We start from the raw sequence: 18,928 nt of genomic DNA on the forward strand, positions 1-18,928 counted from the left end.
TGTCCAGCTGTTCCTGGGATGGAAGCCTAGATCTTAGCAGTTCCAGGTGTGGTATTCTTAGTGAGATTTTGAGGATTAATTACTTGTGATCCAGGGGTGAGTCCAAAAACCCATAGTAAATGAAAACAGCACTTTCCTAGACGAAGGGTAATGGGGAAACCGGATGAGTGTGCCCCAGCCCCAGGCAGAGGGGCGGTGCAGAACGCAGCCTCCAGAGCCAGCTGCCACATACCGGCCATGTGACCCGTCCAGCTCCTTAAGCTTTCTATTCCTGTTTCTCCCTCTGGAAATGGGTTGGTAATCGTCCTACCTAAGATTGTAGTGAAGAGTCTTAAATGAGTTCATGTGCTTTAGAATTAGTGCCTGGCACGTAGTGATAGCTATATGTGTAAGAGTTTGATGCACAAAATTAAATTAAAATTTTCAAACATGTGGGAAAGGCCTTCTGTTTTTCCACATGTGAAATTTTACCTTATCCCTTAAATTAAGGAAGAATGTAGAGTTATCATGGATGTGGCATATCTTGCTTTTCTTGGTACCTTCCAAACCTGACTCAGGGCAGGCCCCAGCAGGTGCTCATGGGAGAGAGGGAGGGAGGGAGGGAAGGAAGGAAGGAAGGAAGGAAGGAAGGAAGGAAGGAAGGAAGGAAGGGGAACAAGGAAGAAAGAAGAAAGGGAAGAAGGAAGGGAGGAAGGAAGAGGGATGAGTTAGTGTGGAAGATGAAGAAAGTAATTAGTTTGCAGGTCACTTTGAGAAGAATCAAAGTCTCCTCTAAAAAGTAGGGAAAAGACCCTCCATGAGAAGCAGAAGCTCGAGGGTTTAAGTCACAGTGACCAGAAAATAATTCACATGACTAATCAGCTTTTGCCTCTCTTGACCAGACACCAGATGACCATGAAGCAGAGACGGGGATTAAGTCAAAAGAAGCAAGGAAGTACATTTTCAACTGTTTAGATGATATGGCCCAGGTAAGCTCCGTGGGTGAGTATGCCATGTTAGCCCTTTAAAACCCAGCACAGCAAGACTTCTGCAAGAATAATGTAGCAAGGCGTGTAGAAATCCACGTTACTCAACTGCAGTGGTTGACCTTGACCTTAAACAATGATATGCCAGCCTTAGGTAGAATGCCACTGGGTTTGTGGGACATTTGAAAAACCTTACACCAGCTCCTTAAAAATAGCTTCAGTTTATTGGTTCCCATTTGTGAAGTAGTACTGGCCAGTAGTCTTACTGATGTTTTCCTGAGAAGAATTCAAGCCCAGTAGTACATTTGAGTGCATTGCCCGTGATTCCGCATTACTTCCCTTGTGTAACAAGGTACCACCGTTCTGGAGGCTTGAAGTTCGAAATCAAAGTATCAACAGGGAGATGTTCCCTCTGAAGACTCTAGGAAGAAACTGCCTCATGCCTCTTCTAGCTTCTAGCCCCTAACAGTTCTCAGTGTCCCGTCGTCCCCCATGCTCTGCCTCCTTCTTCGTGTGGCCTTCATCCTGTTTCCTCTTATTTCTGTGTCCAAATATCCCTCTTTTTGTTCCTCTTATAAAGACACCAGTCATTGGATTTGGGGCCCAGCCTATTCCAGTTTGACCTCATTTTAACTTGATGACACCTGCAAAGACCCTATTTCCAAATCAGGCCACATTCACAGGACCCAGCAGTTAGGACGTACACATATCTTTTACAGGGACACAATTCCACACACTACACTCCATCTCTCTCGGCTCACTGGAGAGACCGCAGGCTCTCACCTGTGTGCTACAACTTCAGCTATTTTTAACATAAAGACTAGTCTAAAATCAGGGCAACCCAAAGTGAATTTTTCTTAAAAGCAATGAGAAATAAAGCTAGAGACCCATAAACACTTAGCACACCTCTCACTGAAGATAAGTGTAACCAAAAACCGTGATAGTGAGTCAAGTATACTTGTCAGTTGATTGGAAGCTTAGATTGTCCGAGGAAAGTGAAATTGCTTTCCAGAGCATGCCTTGGAAAACATAGACAGCGCCACAAAACTAGTCTTTTCAAAGGCTATCCTAGTACAGACTTGCTCTGGGAAGAAAAATTCTGTGTTCAGATATCCTGCTTGTCATGGTCAGAAGTAACACCAATGAACACCAGGACTAAAATGATTCTGGCCCTAACTCGGGGAGCTGCAAGAAGACTGATACACGGTAGATGTAGGAGTGGTCACTCGGGCCCCTACATTTCCCTCTGAAGGTTAAATAAAGAAACCTTTTTACATCTTATTTTGTACTGCTTCGTTGTAGTTATTGTTTTTTAATTGTGGTAAAGTATAGATAGCATAAAATTTACCGTCTCACCATTTATAATTGTACAATTCAGTCGTAGTAAGTACATTCACATTGTTATGCAACTTACGGCAGCGCCTCCAACAGGGCAGACACAGCCTCCTGGGAACTGGGAGGGGGTGACTGAGAGATTGGGGTGGAGCTGCAGGAGAATAAGGGAAGTCGGGGACGGGGGCGGCATAGCAGGGTCTCTCTAACCTGTCCCTGCTTACTTCCAGGTGAACATGACAACAGATTTGGAAGGCAGTGACATGTTGGTGGAAAAGGCAGACCGGCGGGAGTTCATTGACTTGTTAAAGAAGATGCTGACCATAGATGCTGATAAGAGAATCACTCCGATCGAAACCCTGAACCACCCCTTTGTCACCATGACACACTTACTCGACTTTCCCCACAGCACACAGTAGGTGTCCTGCTCGGGGCTTTATACCGGGGCTCGGCAAACTTTTTCTTTAAAGCCCGAGATAGTAAATATCTTTATGTTTAATGGCCATACAGTCTCTGTCACAATCACTCAGCTCTGCTGTTCCGGCTGAAAGAAGCTGTGGACAATTCATAAATGAATGAGTGAGGCTGTGATCCAGTAAAACATTATTTCTAAAAACAGGTGGCCAGATGGGGACCCTGGGCCACAGTTTGCTTTACCCCAATAAAGGAGGGGACGGTGGAGCATAGGAAAGTTCAGGGTTGCGTGGACCAGACTCTGGGTGTCTGTGCATGAAGGGAGATGCTCAAAAGGACTGGATACAGAGGCAGAGCCACTTCTAATGCCAGCGGTCACTCCCAGGACCGTTCCAGGGAGGGCTCAGTCTAATTTGGATTTGGCTTTGTTCATCCATCCATCCATCCATCCATCCATCCATCCATCCAGCGTGCTGTGTGCTATGCCAGGTGCTGGGGGTACCTTGGGGGGCTGAGGTAGAGACCCTGCCCACTGCAGCTTGCGGTCCATAGGAGAGAGAAAGGTATAGAACCAATGATCCCCAAATAGCCAGGCTGATATCAGGGAAAGGATAGGGTGTGATGAGAGCGTGTGACGAAGGAGACTCGCTTGGGGCGGGACAGGCAAGATCCTGGGGAAGTGACCGCCGAAAGATGAGTGACAGGGAACTGGGGGACAGGCCCACGAAAGCAGAAAGGGCATGGCCTGTGCAGAGAGGCCCCCACTGGCAGGGCCGAGCCGGAGAGCTGGGCGACAGTGGGAGAGATGAGGCCCCAGGGTGAGCCGAGCGCGAGCCTTCTGTGGTCAGGATTTTGGTCTTGAGCCCAAGAGCGATGTGGCGTCACTGCAGGACTTGTACGCAGGGACTGGCTGGTTAGAGCAGAGCGTGTTTACAGAAGACCTACCCGCCGCTGCCTGGTCAAGTCAGTGAGCCGGGAAGACAAGCCCATGGCATTTGGCAACATGGAAGCTGTTGGTAACTTAGTGGGAGCTGCTTCAGGGGACGGCAGAAGCAGAAACCAGCTCAGCAGGTTGAAAGACTGAGAGAGAGGTGAAGAAATAGGAACCTTTCAAGAAGGAAGGCTGTGAAAAGGGAGGGAGGAAATAGAGGGGAGACTGAGGAGGGCCCAAGGGGGCTTTCTTTTAATATGGAAGAGACTGGAGCAGTTTTAAATGCTGATGGGAGAGGCTGGTAGCAAGTGAAAGATTAAAGATAAAGGATGCTCAAAAGAGAATTTTCCTGAGACGGTGGGGCTGGGATTCAGAGCGCAGGTAGAGGAAGAAGCCTCTGTCACCGGAAGGGTCGTGGATGTTGGCAGGTGTGCTGGTTTAGCGGCGCAAAGCTGAAGGAGTTCTGCAGCAGCTCTGTCTGCTCTTGTTGAGAGCAAGGTGGTTGGTGGTTTAAGGAGGGTAGGAAAGTTTAGGTAGTTGGAACAGAATGCAGAGCAAATTGAACAGAGACATACAGTAGAATTGAGCATGGAGGTTGGAATCGAACCATGTGGGGTGTAACTGAACTCCCCAGGTGAAGGCACAGAAAAAACAGGTAATTGGGTTGATCCAGGTTGGAGTTTTGCCAGGCGGCTAAGAGAAAAAGACAGATTGACAGACTTACGTTGTTGGCAGTAGAGTAATATATAGGAAATGGGGTGGGGGCACAGTTCAGCTCATAACTGGATAATGAGAAATCTCACTTCAGCCTCTCAACCCCGAGGCACTTGGGATTTGAAATTCACATCCCTGGATGTCTGCAGGGAGCAGCAGTGTACTCAAGAGAGCACCAGATTTTAGTTAGGGTCAGGAAGAAAAGGGAATATGTGAGAAGAGGCTGGGGATAAGAGATCTTTGCAGAGTACAGTTGGCCCTGCCGTGGCCAGACTCAAATGAGACCGCGTCTCCAGGCTGGACTTGACCTTAACCAGCCTACAAGAAATGAATGGGTGGCATCCACCACAGACTGTGCTTCCTCTAATTTCAGTTCTGTTCCTTATCATTTAATGTTAAGCAAGTGAAATCATATTACAACAACCAGACACTGAGTCTTTAATTTAGAACCATGTTTGAAACAAGCAAACTGCAGTACAAAGAAGGAACTTGAACCCGTTTCTTGCAAACTCTTTTTGTAGTGGGATTTGACCTGTTTCTTGGTGTGGTAGGGGTAAGTCAAGGGGATGTCAGTTCAGCACCACAGAGCAGTCTTTTTACATTCAGGGCGGCAGTGGGATGATTGAGGAACAGCTATGGGTAGGAGCAGGAGGGGTCTCTCCAGAGGGCTCCCGTTAGCCATCCGCACTAAGTCGATGAGACAGTCACCCACATAAAGTCGCAGTCACGGCTGAATGACCTCAGGGTTCTGACCGTCCCTGGGTTCTATGCGGAAGCAGCAGTAGAATGCTTCACTGTCCTTGGTGAAGACTGAGCATGGAGGCCGTGAGCGTCAGCTTCAAATTCAGAACTTGGTGAGGGTCCCAAGAGGACCCCTGACCACTTGTAACTCAGAAAATGGGCCTCAGAAGGAAAAACGGGTCTTTGAGCACACCTGGGCTTACCTGGCAGTAGACCTAATCCCTAAGGGTCCCCAGAACTTGCTGGGAAGACTATGAGAAGTCCGGGCGAGAAGAAGCCTCCTGGCCCACCTGCTGTAGACCCCACCCTCGGGGCTGGACCACAGCTGCCCTAACATCTAGATTAATACTTAAAAGAGACCCCACCCATCCCTCCAAACCAGGACTCTAGTGCACAAATTCCTTAAACACCTTTCTCATAGGATTAACCCAACGTGAAAGTGTTTGCCTCTTCCTGAAACTCAAAACTCAAACCATTTCAGAATATTCTGAGTCTAAAAGCTTTGGGTTGAATTGTCACAAAATCAGTGAATCCTTTAATATAATTCCAAAAAGACTATAAAATCCATCATTTTATTGCTTCAGCTTCCATGTGAAAGCACTTAGCAGTGTGCTTGGTACTTAGAAGGTGCTCAAAACGTGTTGGCTTTACCAGCATTGTTAGTTTTTGTTTGGTGTTTTTTAATTTAGCTGTTGGTTACCGTAGAGTATGTTTTCCTTTCTCTCCAGGGTCAACAGTCAATAAATATTTATTTCATGGGCATTGTGTGGCCAATGTAAGTCATCATCAACTCAGAAAGCAAGGATTCTCTGAGCATATCTAAATCAGTTCAGAACACGTTTCATGGAAAGAGTGTTTTAGGATAGCCCGCTAGTACCTGGTTGGCCCAAAATACAGCTTACCTCTGTGATATGCAGAAATAGTACATATTTGTTATCTTAGAATGGTAGAAAATTATTTATTTATATTCAGTTATTACATATAATTAAAGTAAGTTTAACATTGAACTTTAAATGCTGTTTTATTATCTTGAATTTTGGCATTTAAGGTAAACTGAGTTTAGTTAGAAGAAGACACAGATGTGAGTGAGAAACCATGTATAAATTCTGAAGGACACTTTATGGCGGGTTTTGATCCTGGTGTCAGCAACACATTTGTACCTTGTTTTCATAATGAGGGTTTTGTTTTGATTCACAAATGCAATGGAGGGTGGGGGCGAAGAGGGAGAGGATTTTATTTCATGTAACGTGGCAAGAATTAGAAAATAAAAAGGAAGGATGAAGGCAGTTCAAGAGGATGCATACGTGTGTGCATACATGAAGATTGCCAGTAATTAACTCGTGACCTTGGCAAATGACCTCTCCTCTCTAAATTTCATCCTTACTTGTAAAATAGGGGCAACAATGGTCTCTCCCTCTCGTGGTTGCTGTAGGACTGAGTGAAAGCATCTGCACACAACAACCACACTTTGAATCAATGTTAGCTGCTATTATTAATTATTGCTATTATTATTGTTCTCATGACAGCCACAATTCTGGTGGGAAGAGTGGCAATAGGGCCATATTAGGTTGGCTAGTTCCCTGGCTGTCCCCTAGATGGCGCTGGTGCCCCAGAATAGCTGGGAAGGATCAGACCAAGGAGCCCTCTTTGGGGAAGCTGGAGGCAGATCATAAGCTGCTGTGTAATGCTCTAAATCAAAGAACTTGTATGTTTGTTTATGGGCCAGAAAGTGCTCTGAAAGCTGAGCATGAGCAGTGAAGTTGGAGGCAGATCAGCGATATGAGGAAAATGCAGTGAGCGCCATCAGATCTGTTGTGCCGTGGAGAACCTTTACCCATTCCCGGGTGGGGAGAAGAGGTAGAAAGGCAGTGGGGGAAACTCGTCTAAATAACATTGACTGTTACAGACACAGACTTTACATGAGAAATCCAGGAAATTTAGACTGAAAGTTAAGTCCCCCAGTTTTGTTTCCTGTAGAGATTAACTGTTCTCTCCTCTTCCCTCTCCGTTTTCTCCCCCGTTACCCCACATTCCTCTTTTCTTTCCCTTGTACCTCTGTCTCTGCCTTTCGCATGAACAGCGTCAAATCATGTTTCCAGAACATGGAGATTTGCAAGCGGCGGGTGAATATGTACGACACGGTGAACCAGAGCAAAACCCCGTTCATCACACACGTGGCCCCCAGCACATCCACCAACCTGACCATGACCTTCAACAACCAGCTGAACACTGTCCACAACCAGGTAAGTGGGGAGCGGAGGACACAGGCGCGGCTCACAGCATCGGGAATTGTATTTTCCCCCCAAACCCAGTCAGGAGACAGCATTCCTTCCATGTCATACACAAGAGACAAAATTCCGCTAGTGTCATATTCAGTTCCGTAAAAAGGTGTTTGTGTCCAAGGTTATTTCCTCTGAGAGCCCCAGGCACCCTTTGTATCAACTGCTGGCCCCACTGAAAGATCCCAGCAAAGACTCAGTAAGGAAGTTGTTGCTGAGACGGTACCTCTTACCGCTTCCGTCTGTCCTGAAGCGGAAATAAGGTCAAGGAGATGCTATGATCCTTGTACATCGCGCGTCAGCCTGGTAAAGAATTCTAGAACTGGGACACTAGCAATCATCCAGTCAGGCCCTGGCCCCTTGTCCCCACTCTGCTGGCTCCCCGTGTTCTCCTTTCAGATAGAATATGTTCTCTCTCCAAGTCCTGGGGAAATGCACTTCATCAGTCTGTCACCAGAATCCCAGCATCTGGAACTGAAAGGGACCGAGAAACTAAGGTTTTCTTCCCACAGATTTCCAGCCTTTTGCAGAAAATTAGCAGAATCTAGCACCTAACGTGCTGCTTGCAAACATAGATGGCACCCAGGGAATCTTGAATAAATACTCTCTAGGTCCTAGCTCAGGGGGTCTCTGTTATCTAAGAGACTTTTACTCCCATCTTACAATCTTACCAGATCCCCCAAAGACATGTCGCTAGACTTTTTCAGTCTTAATATGAATCTGTAGTGACACCACTCCCCTGCGCGTGTGCGTGCGCGTGTACACACACACACACCACACTTACACACCCCTCCAGAGGAGAGGGGTGTGTATGTTCTAATCCTGAAGTATGAATGAATACCTCCACCTGGCCATCCACTCTTTTGGACAGTCCCCTACTGTCACTGAAGAGTCACTGACCTGTTTTCCTAGGTCGTTCCTGCAGCACGTTGGGTTGCCAGTGCCTCGTTTTACCTCCCAGCCTATCCTCTCTCTCTATGCCTAAACTCTAGGAGAGGCCGCCTGAGGTCACTGGTGTTCTTAAAGCTCTCCTGAGGGGAAGAGCTAGTGCTCTGTAAGGCCTAGAGTCCAGAAACAGCCCCTCCCAGCACCTAGCCCAGCCCTCAGGCTGAAGCATCGCAGCCAGACGGGTGAGCTCCTGGACAGATCTCTCCATGGTTTTGTTCTTCATCACCAGAACCACGTCACAATGAGTAGACTGGTCTGGCTGGTGCCAAGAGCTCGGGGAGCAGAGGGAGATCCATTTAGAAGGGAAGGTTGGCCAAACCGTGGGTAGGGAGTACCAGACCAAAGGGCATAGGCAGTGTCCATTAGGCAGTGACTAGAGATTTTTGAGCAGGGCTGGTGACATGCACAGAGTAGTCTTTTAGAAAGAATTTTCTCGCCTCTGTACCCAACGACTGGAAGAGAAAGGGTACAGGCCAAAACATCACTAGTCAGAGCCTCACAGGCCGCAGGCACCGGGGGGAGGATCTCTGCTGAGGAAGTAGCCGCCGAAAAGAGATGGGGACGGGGGACACTGCACAGGGAGAAGCAGCAGGACCCGGGACTCATCAGAGGGTGAGACAGTTGAGGATATTGGTGCCCCAAAGAGGAAGATTGGAGGACCCAAACCCGAGGGGAGCCTGGACTTTGGCGTGTGAGTCTGAGCAGATAGTGGGAACTGTGTGTGTGGCCTTCAGGAGAGACGGGGCCACGGAGAGAACAGACAGGAAATACTAGACATGTCATCAGTAACAAAACACGGACACTGGGCTACACGTGTCGCCCACGCGTTCCCAGTCACGTGACCTGGAGTCTAGCTATGTGATGCTGTACAAACCGACGTTTAGCGTTACAACATGTATCTTAAAATGCAAACGTACTCCACATCGTTTAGTCATCACCTTCAAACAAATGAATTTGCTTTGCACTGAAATTCAGCATAAAAGCTAAGTATAAAAAATATAAAGTGAAATTTTATCCTCGTATGAAATTTGGCATGCATTCATACCCTTTCTATAATTCTATTTCTATGTGTGTCCAAGGTGTCCTGTGATTCTGTCTTCCTTATTCTTCAGTCCTCGTAACCTCTAATGACCAGATCTCTTGTAAACAGTGGTGAATTGGAGCCACTGGTAACCTCCACCTGCGGTGATGGAGGATCCAGTGTGGAGAAAGTTAAGATGGGGTGAAAATGGACAGTTCCCAGTTTAGAAGTTATTTTCCTTCTGCCGCCTTGCTTCACATGGAGGTTCAGTCTCAGATGATGTTTCTTTCTGAAAGAGAAAAGAGAGAGGACATAATTTCCACAGTAGTCGAACCCATCTGCTTTTCAAGGTTCTTGACCCACCAGCATCTTTCTGTCTGCCTTCCAGCCTTAGTAGCTGAACACCAGTGTAAGAGTGTACCAAGCTCAAAGAAGAAACACCCCCTACTCCATGTCTGTTTCTATAGCATATTTCTTTCTAGTAACTGCTGTGTAGCCACCTAAGAGTATCTAAACAGTGCTCCCTTAGACCTGAACAAGACAGCCTCCTCCTGGGCCCCACCTCCAGGTATGTGTGCTTCCAGGGCACACTCTGGGACCCTGGGACCCTGGGCCTGGATTCAAGTCTCCCAACTATGGACCACAACCCCAGGTCCACATATGTGCGCCCAGAGCCCGTCACCTGTGGGACAGAGCCGGGGCCGGGAGGGAAGGAAGGCAGGGCTTCAGCAACTCCGCCACTATACACAGTACACAACCCAAGGACTCCAGGAGTCCTACATTCAAACCTGGCCTTCCAGATGAAGGCATATCTGTCAGAGTGGAAGGGCAGAACGTTCCTCATTTCTAGCCTAATTTTTAACGTCACAGTCTTTAGACATACGAGTATGGTACGCGGGCATCCGTTTGCACTCTTGTCCAGGCCCCACACAAGTTAGAACAGGCCTGAACATAAGTACCAAAGGTGATTCTGTGTCATGTGGCTGCAGGTGCCTGCTTTTTCTCTTGACACTTCTCAACTGTATTTCCACTCCCCTCTGTTTTTGCTTCTTTGCTCTTGATTTTTGTTTGTTCTTTGAGTTCATTTGTTTGATTTAGATTCGTGTCTCCCAACCTGCCACCGCCCTCATTTTTTATTTTTGTTTATTTTTGTTTAATCCCCATCATTCCTTTAGGCTCCCACCTCCACCAGTGCCACTCTTTCCTTAGCCAATCCCGAAGTCTCCATACTAAACTACCACTCTGCACTCTACCAGCCCTCAGCGGCGTCCATGGCTGCAGTGGCCCAGCGGAGCATGCCCCTGCAGACGGGGACAGCGCAGATTTGTGCCCGGCCCGACCCCTTCCAGCAAGCTCTAATCGTGTGTCCGCCCGGCTTCCAAGGTAAGCATGAGCGGACACAGCGTCTCCCCTGCTCCCGGCTGGACAGCCTCTGAGCTGCTGGCCCCACAGTGTTCCGTCCTGGCAACTTCCTGGGCGAAAGCCCTCTTCCTTTCCTTTGGTGAGAGCACTGGCATCACCGAACTTGAGGCCCCTAGCCTACTGTGGCCTAGAAACAATGGGAATTTGTTATTCCACCACCTGCCCGTGATTTTATCCCCGCCCAGCTGTCTGTAAATAAGCACATTGTTTGTGTGCTCCCATTGTTATGTTGATAGCCTCTCACATGCGTTGCCCTCTGGGTGGCTTATCTACAGAACAGTGCCAAGCCCTGACAGCCCACCTGGTCCCAGTTCTCAGGGAGAATGTAAATCTCTCTGAAAAGTCCCTCCCAGGCCTCCCCCAAATGATTCTGTGGCCATGCATCCCCACACTCTTCTCCTGAGAGCACTAAGAAGCTGGCGTTGACCGTGTACTTCGTCACAGTTTACACGGAAAGTTCGAGAATTTGTTTTTGCAAACCCAGGAGGCAAGCATGTGCGGTTGCCCAGTTTCAGAGTCAGTGCAACTCCTAACGGACTCGTGTTCTCTCCCAACACCGCTGGCTTTGACGTACATGATTTTTCTTCCTGTCGGAAGCAGTTCTTTTCCTGTCGTAATTTGTCAGCGTAACTGTTCCACTTTTGGTTTTACAGACTTCTTAAATTGACCTTCTAGTCTTTGAACACATTCGTAGTTATTTTTTGTGGGGCTCTTTTCTTTTCTTTTTGGTTTTTTAAAAAAAATTAAGTTAGAAACGAAAGGGGAGATTTCCACAGGACCGGGCAACACTGGTGGGGTCTGATGCAAAGGGGAGTTGAGCGCTGACACGTCAGGAAGGCTGCGTTCCTCCAGCCGGTTCCGATCGCTCAGCTAACCCCTCTCTCCCTCGCGCATTGTCTGAAGCAGGATTGCAGCCCTCTCCCTCGAAGCATGCTGGCTATTCCGTGCGAATGGAAAATGCTGTTCCCATCGTCACCCAAGCCCCAGGAGCTCAGCCTCTTCAGATCCAGCCAGGTCTGCTCGCCCAGGTAATTTTTTCGTTCTTACTCCTGGTGTTGCCATTTATCCATGTCACTGTTCCCAGAAGAGACATCGCTCCCCCCATTGCCTCCCTGCCGGTGAGTTAGGTGCTTCGAATCATTAGAATACCTCCGTCATATTCTGGGTGATCCCAGGTGAATTACCTATAAGTGTCTGGCTTACAATTCCAAGAAGAAATTTAGACACAGGGAGAGTCTGGGGAAATTATTACTATTATTGTGTCTTTCTAATGCAAATTAATATGGGAGACCTAAGTTTTCATCCTAACTCTACGAATAACTCTCTGTGACCTACGGCAAGTGAGTTAACATTTGTTTGCCTTGATTTTCTTCCTTGTATAAAATGGAAATTATTTTCTTAGTGCCAAAGAAGACTTGGAGATGATCTCCTTATTTTATAGTTGACAAGCCAGGATCACAGAAGCTGTGAGCTGGAACCTTCCTTATCTGTTCACATAGGTACTCTGATGGTAGAATGAGATGACAGAGGTGAAAGTGGTTGAAAATGTGTAAAGTGCTGTGGAAATTTAAGGTAACATGGTGATGCGAAGATAATGGTCGTGACACTTGAACCTTAATGTAGACATCATAATTATGCCCGGCACTTCAGAAATTATTATTGATGTCATCCCCAGAAACACACTAAGCTATTTGTCTTCTTTTGACAAATAGGGAAAATGAGGCACAATCACTGGCCCAAAGTCACACAGCAATCAGGTGACAGAACCAGGACACAAACCCAACAAGTCTGACATCAGCATCTGTAGTTTAACCACCGAGCTAAATTGCTTCCAAATAATCATTTCTGTTGTTGGTACCAAGGAAACCTTGACCTAAATGTTGGTAGTTTAGAAGCATGTTTATTTTTATTTTTCATTTTGTTTTATTTTATTTTTAAGATTTTATTGGGGAAGGGGAACAGGACTTTATTGGGGAACAGTGTGCACCTTTATTTTTAAATAAGATAGGTTCCCAAAAGCTTTTTTCAAAGTGTTTTCAAAGACATTTTATTTATGGTGTCTTTTGTTGACTAGAAGTTTTGGCTTTCATTTTAATGTAGTCAAATTACATACGTCTGTTTTGGGCTTTCTGTTTCATTCCATTGGCCTTTCTAATATCCTATTGTCTTAACTGTTATAACTTCAATGTGTGTATTGGTATCTGATAGGGAAAGCCCTGCTCCCACAGGGTTCTTCAAAATTTCCTTGTCTGTTCTTTTCCTTTCACTTTTCCATGTGAATTTAAATATCACTCTTACATAAGAATTTTAGTTCCAAAAAAAAATTCTGGTTTGTATTTATTGGGCTTGCCTTAAATTTATATTTACTTTAGAACTGACATTTCATCCCTGAACATGATAGACTGTTATTCCTCTCATTAAAGTTTCCTTTTGTTGGAATAATTCTTCAATGTTAACTATTATTTCTAATTATTTGTCTTTGGTTTATAGCAATATACTGACTTTGGTCTATTGAGTTTGTTATCTATCAATCCTTCTAAACTCTGTTTACTTCTGATTGTTTCTGTGAATTCCCTTTGATTTTCTATGTGGACTGTCCTTTTATTTGCCAATAATAGTTTTGTTTCTTCCTTCCAAATCCTTATACTTTATCATTCTGATATCACTGGGCTGAGAGCACCTCCAAAACAATGTTTAATAACAGTGTTGATATGGGGCATCTTTAACTTGTACCTAACTTTAAAGGAAATTCTAGCTGTTCGCCATTAGGTATTTTGTTTACTAACAATATTGATAGAGACACTTTATCAAGTTTGCTAAATATTTTTGCTGAATGAATACTAAATTGCATCAAATGTTCTTTCTGCATCTGTTGAAGTACTCATATGTTTTTGTTCCTTAATCTGTTAATGTAGCAAGTTACATAATAGATTTTGTCATGTTCAACTATTCTTGTATTTCCGAGATCCACTTTATTTGATCATGTCGCATTTGATATGTTTGCATTGCTTTTCAATACCAGATTGTTTGTAAATACTGTACTTAGTATTTTTGTGTTTGTAAGTGAAAAGTGGCATATAATTTCTCTTTCTTATAGAATCCTTATCTGATTTGGGCATCAAGGTTATACCAGTCTCATAAAATATGTTGGATATTATTACCTCTTCTTCTGTTTTCTGGAACAGCTTGTTTAAGATTGATATTAACCGCTGTTCATCTCTTTGTTCGTACATCCAAATTGACACTGCAAGTCACCACTAACACCAGCTTCTGGTGACACGCACAGTTTTGTCTTGCTGGAAGTGTGTAAACAGAGAACCTTCTGTATTTAAAGCCGGCCCTCTACTCCTACCTTTTGCACTGGTCCTCACAGCTTCCTTTTGTTTGCCCAGTTTGGTAGGAGGGAGTTCAGAGAAGGCCAGGACAGAGCACGAGAAAGAACTACAGCTCATTCCAGGCCAAAGCAGCTTGTTCATCTTTTATCTGAGTGGCAGAAATCCAGGCCAGTCTCCCAGCGCTCCTCCTCTAAGCCAAAACCTAAAGAATTCACATATACCTTAAAGGGTACTTTTAGACCCATTTTTGTGTTTGCACATTTAACCTTAGTAAGCCCAGAACCACCTCTGAAAGAAATAATAATTAGCACCTCTTATTAGCTAAAATAGACATTCTTCATTGTTCAGTTGGGTGGAAACCAATAGGCTCAGTGTTTCTGAATTTGTATCAGTCTTTTAATCATAGCAGGGAAGAGCTTTTACCTGTTGCTCCCTTGAAAAAGAGTCTCTAGGATGCTGTAAATCTTCTAACCTAAAGCTGTAACTGGGAAAGTGAACAACAACAAAAAAATATATATATATACAGGATTTTAATTACTACAGTGTTTATAACAGGGAACTGCTGGGAGCACGTTGAACGTTTGTCAGTAGGAGATTTGTTAAATTGATATGTGCATGAAATGGAACCCCATGTAGCAATTAGGAAGCACATGGGAGACCAGTGTGTCTTCACACGCAATGATTTCTAAGCTCTACTAAGAAATTCCTAACCTATCCAGTACCATGTTGTGTCTTTTGTTTGTTGCTTGCTTTCTTTTTCTCTCTGCTTGTCACTTAATCCATGCCAATATGTTAACTTGTTATGATGGAGCTCTCTCCTAGAAATTTTTAAATGGACAAAAATAAGCTAACCTATAGAAACTAGTATGGTAGCTATTTAAAAAAATAGCAATAACTAAACATTTAAACAGACGCCTTCATTTTTCTCTGGATAAGTTTCTATGTTTTAAGTTTCTATTATTTACGTTAAATATATCCAAAACATTGGCATCATTTTATCTAAATATTTAAATCTTTTCAAGTATTTTATTGGTGAAAGTTTAGAGACGGAGTCTTTTGAATCCATCGCTCCCGTTAGTTTTGTTTGCTTTGCCCTTCCCCTCCACACCTCCCAGCAGCGTCTCGTGTCCCTCAGAGGGGAACAGTCTCTCTGGGGCGTCCTAAGGATGTGTGCCTGGAAGGAGAAGGTGTCACCACACCCTCTTGTTTCAGTACATGAAGTGCCCTTTGTGGATTGCCTTAGAGTAATGCTGTTTTGATAGTGCCTAAAAGCTGCTGTCACCTCTTTCCTCCCAAGCCCAAAGCGAGAGCTAGCATCTTGACCACCATTAGAAATCGTGACGGAGTCGGTAAAGGTGAGACATGGGAAGTACAGTTCTTGGCTGAGATGGCATTGAATTTCTCTCCCTCTTCACATGGCCGGATCCAAAACCCACTTGGACGAGCAAGGCTGGAACAGACTCAGTCCCCCAAGATGTGGAGATGTCTGTGTGCCAGATCCTTGTAGACCCTGCCCTTCTGTGAAGACGTTTTTTACATTCTTCTAGCCAATCAACTCATCACCTGAACCCCATTAAATATTTCCCTTAAGGACAAACTGTTTGCTTGAACTCTTTAAACTGTCCAGAATACAACACTCAAACCTCCTTTGGTAACCTTTTCAGCAGCTGGTCTTCCCAACCATTCTCTCTTGCTTGGTACCTGGCAATTGTTAATGAACAAGACTTTTTCATACCACTTTTACACAGTTACCCCCAATGCCTGATTCTGAATAGGGCCGTGCATTTTGAGTAGCATCTCCAGAAAGAGCTCCCGGGAGTGTACCGGCTGAGAGCATGGGCTCTGGAATTCCCGTGTTCGGATGCCAGCCCCAGCACTTCCTGGTTATATGACTTTGGGGGAGTTTTTGTTTTTGTTTTAATTTCATTCTTTTTCAAAGTAATACATATACACCATTTTTAAAGTTAAATGCCACCACAAACTTAAACAAAAATAATAGTCTCCTGCTCTATCCCATCCCCAATATCCACTCCCCCAAAATAATAATGTTTAACTGTTTTATTTTATTTACCTCCATGTTTCTTTCTACAGAACATGCTTAAAATGCTTTTGTACTGATTTTTCCATGTTAGGCACCGACTGACTTCCTACTGTGGAAGACAAAGGCTTAGCTCTCTAATCCCCCGTCCCCGTAACACACGCGTGCTCACGTGCTCACTCTCTTCCTCTCTTTCACCCACTCACTCTTCCCTTCTCTCATTCCTCCCATATCATTTTTCATTCAACCACTTTGCATTATTTACATAATTATTGTCATCCATATTGTATAATATTATTCTCAGCTGAGCCTCATATTATACTGAGTCTATTTCCTTTCCTGTACAGCTTGTTTTTCCTGGAGTTTTGGATGTCTCACTTTTTTGTGGGGTTAGTTTCCCCTATGTATATCTATTATTATGCAGCCCCAAACTCTTCCAGAGCTTCAAAAGGTCTGTGTTTGATGTGTTGATGTGTTTGAGCATATTAAGAGGTTCAGTGTGTCGTTACTGTTTTCTCTCTTTCTGATGATGTTGTTTTGGTATCTTTCTGAAGCTTTTAGAAGACTCCCTTTGTCTCTGGTGGTCTGACTACATGCTTTCTTATGGATCTTTCTTCATACATTGTCCTGCACACACCCTATTTACCTTTTTAATCTGGACTTTTTTCTTCTATTTTTCCTTTGTTAATTTCTTCCCCTCAATTTTGTTTTTCTTTGTGGAATTCTTATTAATTGGGTGTTGGTACTTCTGAATTGAGCTTCTGATTTTCATTATCTTCCCCTCCCTTGTTTTCTCATACATATATTCTATCTGTGACTGAGAGATTTTCTCACCTTTTTTTAAAAACTTCGATGGAATTGTTAATCTCTTTCATTTCCAAGAGTTCTTTCTTGTTCTCTGAATACAGATATAGATAGATGTATGTTCCTATATATGGTCTTTTTTCATGGGGAGAGAGAGAGAGAGAGAGAGAGAGAGAGAGAGAGAGAGAGAGAGAGAGAGAGAGGATATATATACATATATATAGATATAAAATATATTAACTCTGTGAGGACATTAATTACAGATTTTTGGAAATTTTCTTCTGTTTTTATTTCCTCTAAGTTTCTTTTTTTGTTTTAGTCACTTTCATGTTAGAAGCTTTTAACATCTGGTGAACCTTGGCTGTTCATTCATATTTCGGACTAAAGCACTAAAAAACTAATTGGGAAGATTAGGGGGAGGTGGCAGCACTCCTGAACATGGGCTTCTCTACAGGCTGATGAGGAGTGAGCCCAGCGTTTTCATTGGCAGATCCCTTGATCTTCCAATGTGATCTGTAATTTTTTTCTATTGAACTAGTCAATTCACTAGAGAGAATTCCTCCAGCCTTCTCCTTTGGGATGGAGCCTACATTACAGAGATCTGGAAACCAACAGGTGAAGGAATCTCATGGTTTAATATGCAAACTTGACCTTAGATTCCTTCAGTCTGCTAACTCCGTTAGTAATTACACTTCTGTTTTGCAGTTTCCAAAATTTTGTTAACTGTTTTTTATCTCTCCCTGTTCTCTTTGTCCTTGTAGATCTATCTATATATTTTATTCCTTTGCTATCATTTTAGTTGCGTTGAGAGAAAACAATAAATGTATATGTTTAATTTACCATATTTCTGGACAAGTTATTTAAGTTCTGTGTTTCAGTTTATTAATCTGAGAAATGGGAGAAAATAATAGTCTCCATCTCCCAGGATAGATGTTAGTTAAGATGAAGTCAGAAAATCCATTGATGGTCTTTGCTGTGCTTAGTACACAATATGCATCAAGAAATATGAGCTCTAATTTTATAAATTATAAAGTAGTAATAAGTTATAAATTGTAGCAATGTCGGCTGAAGTGTCATCGCAAATGAGTTCAACATACCAATCAGTGTGAAAGAGGTAAAAAAAAGAAAAAAAAAAAAAGAGCCATTTACCTCATGTCCTTGAGGTAAGATGTTAATATCCACGTTAGGGGGATGGGGGAAATGACGTGCTTAGCTTAGTGTCAACATTTATTATTTAAACATGACTTCAGTCAAAACACATGCTTTTCATGAAATCTGAAATGAGTTTCAGACAAAGTCAGTAGCAACCTTACTGCCAACAAAATTGTTATTTATTTAACATTTTGAGCTTGTAACTCTTTTAAACAATTAAATTATTTTTTTGCTTATTGTGTTTGTATTCAATAAACCTGAAATACAATTAACAATAATTAACTACCTTGGTAGAATTGCTCCTTTATCAATATTTATTAAGCCCTTGCTGTATAATCTGTGATCCATGAGTTTTCTGCTGATATCAGAACAGATCAATGAGCAAACAGGTACTATCAAGAAAACAATGAGAGATCTCACTGAGCCTCTTCTGTAGCATGAGATCAATGGACCAGGTGAACTGTCCATTCAGATCTAAAATGTGATCATATCATTTTTACACCCATTGCTGTTGATTAAGCCTTGATTCAAATTTGTAACCCATTTCCAGAAGTGCTCATGTGTTCATCTGAGCCCAAATACACACAGTAGACACAGGCACACTTTGTGGAGCACTACATGGTATAAATTACCCAGTGTTGGTTGTGTCCAGCCTGACGGAAAGAGAGAGAGAGAACTCAGATCCTAAATCTTTAAATTCTTGACCTGCCGAAGATTTCACCTTAGTGGTGTTCCTTTAAGTGTTCAACTTTGGACAGCTGTGTCCAGTCTGAATCATTTAATGACCAGAGACAAGCAGCATAGTGATTTGAGGATACAGAGAACTTAAAAC

General features: G+C 43.8%; 1 protein-coding gene across 8 annotated transcripts in view; it reads left to right on the forward strand.

Moving 5' to 3' along the window:
• The window catches only part of HIPK2 (homeodomain interacting protein kinase 2), a 172,065-nt gene that overhangs the window by 120,588 nt on the left and 32,549 nt on the right, over window positions 1-18,928 (forward strand). For 3 of the 8 annotated variants that reach the window (XM_033098886.1, XM_033098889.1, XM_033098891.1), the window contains exons 5-9: window positions 882-968; window positions 2,528-2,712; window positions 7,178-7,340; window positions 10,521-10,728; window positions 11,671-11,795. In XM_033098886.1, coding sequence (XP_032954777.1) covers window positions 882-968; window positions 2,528-2,712; window positions 7,178-7,340; window positions 10,521-10,728; window positions 11,671-11,795 — 768 coding nt within the window. The remainder of the gene's footprint in view (window positions 1-881; window positions 969-2,527; window positions 2,713-7,177; window positions 7,341-10,520; window positions 10,729-11,670; window positions 11,796-18,928) is intronic. The other 5 variants (XM_033098887.1, XM_033098890.1, XM_033098893.1 and 2 more) reach the window with 3 other exon arrangements.

The sequence above is a fragment of the Rhinolophus ferrumequinum genome, chromosome 26 (assembly GCF_004115265.2).
Source record: "Rhinolophus ferrumequinum isolate MPI-CBG mRhiFer1 chromosome 26, mRhiFer1_v1.p, whole genome shotgun sequence".
Classification (NCBI taxonomy): Eukaryota; Metazoa; Chordata; class Mammalia; order Chiroptera; family Rhinolophidae; genus Rhinolophus; species Rhinolophus ferrumequinum.